We start from the raw sequence: 8,170 nt of genomic DNA, 5'->3' as shown, positions 1-8,170 counted from the left end.
GGAAAGTTCTGACACATCAGAGCTCAAGACAGGCTTGAAGTATTACGCTAGCAATGTATTTTCTTACAGGAATATCTTAACATCTTTGTTCTCCCATTTCAAGGTATATTATTCTGCCAAGTGTCTCTGGTATTCAGATTCCGAAAGTGGCTAGGTCTCGATCTCCATTCTGACTCTGACTACGCATGCATAAATGCCTTTATAATCATTTTGTTGAACAAAATTTAGACGTCACTTGGCTGTCAGGTTGGGATCTTGATCAGCAGCAGCATCGCCTGACGATCTGGACATGTGGAAGACTACGGAATGGATGGCAGGGGCAGACAGGAGCAACATCTGAGCCAGGGCACACCAGATCATGTCCATATTTGCATTTTTGAAATGACACATGGAAATTTTCGTTCAGCAGCAGCGAAAGGCCGGCCAACAGATTGACAGCAGCTGCAACTGATGACAACGGCGGCGGCAGCAGCCTCAACAGCATCTACAACAATGACATACTACGGATCGGAGCGGAGCGGAGCGGCCTGGAATGGTAAGCGAAAGTCGTGCGCAAATCCGAGCAGGCGACAGCATATGGATATGCTATATTCGAGTACGAGTACGAGTATCGTATGCTATATGGCTATGGCCCGGTCGTTGCCAGAGATAATTGCTGTCGCATATTTTCCACGTCCACTTGTTGTCGCCGTCTTAGCAAGCAGCAGCAGCAACATCGCCAGCAGTCGCAGAGACACACGCAAAGAAATATTAAGAATTCTTAAGAAATATTATAGGTAATGCCAGAAAACCTAAAGCTGAAACCTATGTAAATGGAATATAAAAACATTTATTTACCTTGTTTCCAAAGGTAAAGTTCATTGCAGTTCAATAAATTCAAAAATATAAATTTTAAAGCCTATTTTTGAACCCTTTCAGGGTAATATAATTTCTTAATTATTCAATTTATTGATATATTTTTATTATTTAATTAATATCCTGATGCGTATTGAAGTTAGCTTTTCTTCTTGTTCAAATTTATATATTATTTATAATATTATAATATTTTCAATATTTTTTTTGTAGTGCCACAATCGTCTGGCAGCTTGGCAACATGTGTTGCTCTCGGGTTTTGGCCTTTCTTGGGCAACGCCGACAACGACGACTGCAACATGTTGCAACTGGCAATCAGCCGCCGCCCGGCTGTGCAAATATTTGAAACTTCCCCGATATCACCAGGGAGATAGGAAGTTACTTTACGTTACCATCATCATCATTATCATCCTCGGCACATGGCCACATTTGAAGCATGTTCATTGCATTCCGCCCCACTGTGCGGGCGCAAGGTCAATGTCTGGCAAAAAGCAGCCACGCCAAGCAACCCAATAAAAATGCAACAACCAAAAGCAACAGCAACTCGCGAGAACAAAAAGCAAATAAATGCAAAAAAAGCAAACAAAAAGCGAGTGAAAAGCGTTACAGAAGAGAGCCCAGAGATAAATAATTAAATTGCAGGGTGAGAAGTAGCTTTTAAATGCTCTTTAAATTTATAAAATTAAAAAGAAAAATGTTAAATAAAATATATTATTAATTTAAATAAATTTAGAAATATGAAATGAAGACTCCCTAAATTAATCAATAAATTTTTTATGGATTTTAAAATCATTTCCTACTAAATCTTGATATTTTATCACTGCTTTTATAGTTATATGGTTATTTTTACTTAGGTAAATTTTATAAAATATTTAATTTTTAGTATATATAATATTTTATATATAATTAAATTTGATTTATATTAAAGGGTATTCCATAAATAACAGTTAGCACTTGAAATCAAAGGCAATAACAACATAAAAGCTTGCAATAACCGTTGAATTTTCATGCCATTTTTAGCACACTTCACTTTGTTTTCTGTGCCATCTTTTCCCCACCAGCACTACCTCCATCGCCATGGGAATGGGATTGGAATTCTCTCAGAGAATCCTCATCGCTGGAGAGAAATAGAGGCAAGAGAACGCCCCGGTATGTTTTCTCCTGCGCGCCGGCTGCCCGAGAGTTTCGGATTCCGCTCAGTTTTCAGTTGGACGATAAAGACGCAGGCACATGGACATGCACAGGCTGATCGCCGAGGTGAGGCTCCGGCCCGCTCTCTGGGATCCCACGCATCCGGACCACGCCAATCGACCGGAGACGCAGCGGCTCTGGAGCAGCGTGGCGGAGGCAGTCGGGCTCAACGGTGAGTGTACACTGAAAGAAAAGCATTACAGAAAAAAAATTTACCTAAATGTTTAACCTATGTATTTTTAAATAAGCTTAAATTTATTAATATAAATTATTATTATAAATTATTAAATATGTAATTACCTCATATTATCTTAAGCTAAAATATTACATAAACTAAGAATTTTGTTAATATTAATTTAATGGTGATTTTATTTTATATTATTTATTATATATAAAAAAATTAAAGAGTAACTCTTTAGATATTTTAACAAATTTTCATATTATTTGTATTAAAAATATGTCAAATTTCATAGCATTTTAGTTAAAAAAATTTATTCAAATAAAACCCTTAACTATTTTGCTCAGTGTAATAGATAACAATGCACGAACGATGACGAGTGACTTGTTTACGTTCTCTGTACCCTCTTTTTGTTCATATTTTTCCTCTCTTTCACTTAACAACTGCTTTTACTTTTCATTCTTTCCACTTTTTCTCAGTGGACTTGTGTCGCACCAAGTGGAAAAATTTACGGTGCAGTTATCGCCGCCAAAACCGGCGAAGCGGCCTTTCTAGAGCAAATCCCCAAACGGCATCGCCCGTCCACCAATGGTCCTATGCTGAGGCCATGAGCTTCTTGGATAATCTCAGATTACGAGAAGATCGGGATAGCAGCAACAACGACGAGGAGGACGAGGCAGGCGGCGCAGCAGCACTAGACGAGGGACAGCCCAAGGAGGAGCCCGACTCCCTGATGACCTTCAAAACAGAAGACTCACAGCAAGAAATGGAGGCAGACAACGATGCCCTGATGCAAGAGTTCCAGAACGTGGCCACCCCACAGGCCCTGCGTCGACTCTCCCAGAGCATTTCTCTGGCTAGTGCAGCGGCCGAAGAGGAGGTAGCACCGCCTGTAAACCGAGGATTGGGCATGGGTCTTGGCATGCCCATGACCGTAAACGCCAATGTCCAGCCGAATTTGGCCCAGGGAACAGCCTTGGCAGCCGCCGCTGCCAGTAGTTGCCATTGCGCCAAGCGGGTGGATGAACAGGTCCACTTCCTGGAGAATCTCGAGCGGGAGGAACAACAGCTGATGCAGTCCACCAGCCAGGATCTGGCCCGCTGCAAGAATGTGCTCCATGTGGGCGACTCGGACTACAATTACCTGATCAGCTTTCTGCCGCTCATGAAGCAGATGACGCCCATTCAGAATGTGTTTTTCAGAGCCAAGATGGGAGAGTTGCTGCTGCAGACCATGCAACAGCCGCCTCAGCAACAGATGATGCAGCAGCAACAGCAGCAGCAACAACAGCAGCAGCAGCAACAATCCTTGCGAATGTCGTTGCTCCAACAGCAGATGGCCTTGGACCAGGCCCAAGTGAGCACTAGCTCCACAAATTGGAACTGAATCGCAGCCTGGCGGTGGCCATAGTGGGGGAGATAATGAGACATGTATATTGTATAAGAATGCACTCTATTCCCAAGCATATAAATATATCTATAGAGATAAAGGAAGAGAGACAAGTCCTTAGAGTGCGCATGGTCAGTGCACATTGGTTGCAGGGCTGAGATTATTATGATGACGATTTTATGATTTGTATTTTCAATAATTAAGAAATAAATTTTAATAAAACAATTTTATGTGAGTAAATACTTGAGGATTTTAAATTAGGTGAGTTGGATGGGGTTTAAGGGAAAATTTGAACTTAAAAAACACTCATAAAGGTTTCTAATATTTAATTTAATAAACTCGTTTTTACACAGGAATTATAAAAGTTATTCAACTAGTTAGTCTCTAGTTACTTATTAATTTTCAGTTTAATTTTTATATCCCCCTTTTAAAATACTCCCTCCCTTAATACATCCTCTGTAATACCTTATTAAGTTCCTGTGTAAACAACAATTTAGTGCAATGATTAAGCAGAACGGATGCCGCAGATCAATGCACTTTGGGTCTACCCTCAGCTGCGCATGCGCTTTTGAAGAAACAAAAAATAAAAAAAATAAAAACAAACACAAACTCAAGGAGAAGATAGTAGTGACATTTCGTGTGGGCGTCCAAGATGTGGATGTGGATTTTGCAGCAGACGAGACTTCAGAGCTTTAGCCCCGGACTTTTGCCAGCTGCAGATGCAAGGGCATCCGCGACGTAATCTCGCCTCCGGGCTGCCCACACATGTCCGCATTTACCCCGGGAACCGAACCAAACCGAACCGAACCGAACCTCAACCTCGCGTCGCGTCAATAAATTACGATACACTAGAATGAACCCCAGCCGGCGACGATCGCCGGTGGTCCTGCCTCCATCTCCTCCATCTGTCCGTGTGTTAAAAGCCAAGTCCAAACTTAACATGACCATAAAAAAAAGAACGCGGCTACAAAAGCAAACAACATGGGTTGGAGATGATGGGGGTCTCAGAGGGGAATACATGCGGCATAGGTCGCTCGAGAAATCAACGCAGCTGCGGATGACGAATCGAAATTGACATTGAACCGAGGCTGTGGAGGCTCCAACTCTGGGCGAGAGGCGCGACAACAATCGACTTTCAGGCTTCGACTCGGCTTGGACTCGACGTCATGTGTTTGAACTTGTTGCAGCCAGTTGCCAGTTGGGGCACGGGCATGGACACGGGCATGGGCATGGGCATGGCACTTGGCTCTTGACTCTCGGCCTGCCCCATGAATTCCAATTCCAATTTCAATAGCAAGCCAGACACAGAGGTTACAAAGGCACAGGAAGAAAATTATATATGAAAAACTGGGAACTTATAAAAGAAATTTATTGAAGAAGACAACTTCTGGGTTTCTAAGCTTCAATTTCCCATTTCCTACTTAAAAATGTATTTTTTTATATAATTTATTAATTTATAATAATAAATAAAGAACCCAAAAATTTCTTAAACTGCACAAAGCATTCAGAAAAGAACAGTTTAAGGTGTGTTCTTGAGCTTGAACAGCGTCGAGCCCACAGTGGCAGTTACCGCCGATTTCCAGTGATTGCAAACAGTTGGAGAGTTGCTACAAAAACAATAAAAAAATCGAATAAAAAAAATATAAATAAATATCGGTGGCTGAAACAGGGCGGCTTCGGTGGGGCAGGCGTGCAATTAACGGCAGCCAAAAGAACATTTGCCAATCGAATGCAAATTGACATTTGTCACTCGAACGTGCCCATGGCCAATGCCTTAAATTCCACGCTGCCAAACATTCCAAATGCAATTTCCACTCAAATACATTCAGGGACAGACTTTCATGAATCGAAAGAACAAAAACTAATAAAACAATAGAGAGATACCTAATATCTTTGATGGATTTTCGCACCTTTCGGCTTGAGTCCGTCTAAATCCCGGGACGTGTTAATGATGCGGAGAGGTGGTGGTGAGTTTTTACCTGTTCGCTTTTGTTCTTTTGCCGCCACGGCAAATGCAAATTTTCCCTCTATTCAGCTCACGTCAAATATTTGTGGAGATTTTCACATTCTGGCACACAGGTGTTAAGTCTCGCAGGCCATTGTAAATGCGTGTTGCACCGGCCATTGGCCATTGTTGCCTCTGCTGCAGCCGGTTGCATCCTCACACACTCATCCTCTAGAGCCACCGTTAGCATGTTGCGGAATTTCCAGAATTCGCCTAATTCATCATCCCGATTCCGGCAGAGGGAAAGGGTTTTGCATTCCAACTAAAAACCTCACCTCTAACACTCTATACACACACCTTTTCTGCCTAGTTTTGCATGGGCGAGCAACAGGTGTTGCAGATGTTCAATGGCCAAAAGGAAAACAACAAAGGGATTGAGTAACATTTGGCCAGCTATAATGGTCATGGTCCGTTTAGGATGTGTTTTGAAATCCAGTTTAGGAAGTTCTGACGGCGATTATAAAAGGTATTTCTAAGAATATTTTATTGAGAGATGTGCGAACTTAGTTCAATTAAATTTTAAAAGGAAACTATGAAATTTTAAATACACAATAATATTTATTTATACTATCTTAAGACGTCTTTAAAATATTAAAATATTTATTCAACATTTTTTTGGTACCTGTATTTCCCCTTCAACTTATAACCAAACTTCACTTTTTAAATGGCCAAAATCATCATTTATATCTTTCAAAATTACACTCCCCCGATTCGCACATTCTCGAGGGAACCTTACAGTCCGATTTAAGCCAAACTCTATAATTTAGCCTGATCATTAATTTGGCTTTTGTGGCCGCAAGCCGACGAGCGCTTTTTCCTTAACCATAATAAATGCCTGTGACACCTCTTAAGAAGATTATGCACATAAGGTTGCACATTATCTCCGCTGCCAAGATGAGCCTCCTTGCTGCTGCTCTTGGAGCTGGAGTTGGCTCCTATTCATGGACCATAATCTCGATCCGTTTTGGCCGCCACAAACCAATCAAAACATGCACTTAACATTTTGGCCGAACCAGACCCAGCTAGCCAGTCAGCCATCCGCATCGTTAACACACAAAAAATAAGTGTATAGAGATGCTGAGTCACTGGTACGTGGTCCAAAGTAACACACAAAAAAAAAAAAGAGTAGTAGTACCGCCCTCATCAGACCCCTTCCCTTGCCCAGTTGCCCAGGTTGGCTCGCAATCAAGCAAAGTCAGTGAGGCTTTTGTATTGCCATTGCCTCGGAGCAATCAATGCTGTATGACAGCTAGGTTAACTGCCCCCCAGTTGCCCCGATTCCCGTTCCCCAAACCCTCAGCTGCTCAACCCATAACCCCTCGACCATACCCATTCCCATCTGCGATCCTACGCGCTTCCTCTTGATTTCGTTAAGTAAATCTCCAAGTCGGCGGCTCGAGACTGGGCAACCTTCACGTGCTCGTCGTTGCCGGCGTCTCACACAGTTTGGCTCACAGAAATAGTAAAGGAAAATGCAATAATATATTTAATAATGTATATTTTACAACAAAAATATTTAGGAAAATAAAGGAAAATATCTTGCCTTAAAAATCGATTGATAAATGGTCCTAAAAACTGGATATTTAGATATTAAATAGCAACCTCTTCAAAGGACCAAATATTACAAAAAAAAAAGCTTATTCATCTTTTTTTTAATATATTTTAGAACCCCCTCTTAAATTATTATAATTTCTTAATATATAATCCCTCCGACTCCATTATTTCAAACCCAATTGTAGACATTGGTTGGCGTCGCCGCCAGCTGTCCGTCCGAGCGCGGTTTCCATGGCTCGCAAGTCGCGAGATCATGATCATGGCTTTAACTGGCTCTTGGATCTTGGATCTTGGCAGTTGGCTCTTGGCTCTTGGCATAGTGTACCAGTACCAGTACGAGTTGGAGTATTTTTAACTCTACCCCTCTGCCTTTCGGACTGCGGCTGCGTTTATTGTTGTCTCGTTGGGATCTTCGTCTCAATTCCTCGCCCCGTCCTCTTCTCTGTGTCTGTGTTTTCTTTTTAAACGCTTTTAAACACCTGAGAAACTTGCTTTTTAATGTGCGCACATGTGTGCGGTGCCCGATGATGATGATAATGATGATGAAGATCGCTCCGGCTTCGCCTCAGCTCCTTCCACATCCGTGCCCCCGCCGCCGCTCCAAACATTTCCCAAGCAGCGCGACTTCAAACTGCCTCGTTTGTGGCGCGATGATGAAGCAAATATAACAAATCTCAGAGTTATCAACCGGCGACCAACCGACCGACCAACGGCGCGCAGCTGAGTAAATCAATTGACGCTCACAATTCTTGGAATTCTTTGTCGCTAGCTCTTTGAGAGCTCTTTGGTCTCCTGATCTTCTATCTTCAGCTCCACCACGTAGCCCACGGAGCCACTCTGAATTGGATGCATTTGCCTCATTTGCATGCCCTGGAGTGGGGGAGGTGGAAAATTGGTAGTAAAAAAGAGTCAGCCAGTCGTGGTCAACGGGGAATAATGGAGTTACTACGTATCACAGTGGGTTTTTAATAATTCTACAAATGTTGGAAGTTTTATGGGA

At 42.2% G+C, this 8,170-nt stretch overlaps 1 protein-coding gene across 1 annotated transcript; it reads left to right on the top strand.

Annotated features, from left to right (window-relative positions):
• Positions 1-1,995: 1,995 nt before the first annotated feature.
• On the top strand, positions 1,996-3,847 carry hng3 (hinge3). Its single transcript, XM_017163882.3, has 2 exons — positions 1,996-2,215; positions 2,701-3,847. The coding sequence occupies exons 1-2, from the start codon at positions 2,083-2,085 to the stop codon at positions 3,606-3,608; spliced, it is 1,041 nt and encodes a 346-aa protein (XP_017019371.2). The 5' UTR covers positions 1,996-2,082; the 3' UTR covers positions 3,609-3,847.
• Positions 3,848-8,170: the final 4,323 nt, after the last annotated feature.

This window comes from Drosophila kikkawai, chromosome 3L (assembly GCF_030179895.1).
Source record: "Drosophila kikkawai strain 14028-0561.14 chromosome 3L, DkikHiC1v2, whole genome shotgun sequence".
Classification (NCBI taxonomy): Eukaryota; Metazoa; Arthropoda; class Insecta; order Diptera; family Drosophilidae; genus Drosophila; species Drosophila kikkawai.
The sequence above is the reverse complement of the archived record's forward strand: the minus strand, read 5'-3'. Positions and strand labels throughout refer to the sequence as shown.

Coding starts and splice junctions, on each gene's coding strand:
- hng3 (XM_017163882.3), top strand. CDS start 2,083: ATGGACATGCACAGGCTGATCGCCGAGGTGAGGCTCCGGCCCGCTCTC. Junction 2,216..2,700: donor GGAGGCAGTCGGGCTCAACG/GTGAGTGTACAC, acceptor ACTTTTTCTCAG/TGGACTTGTGTCGCACCAAG.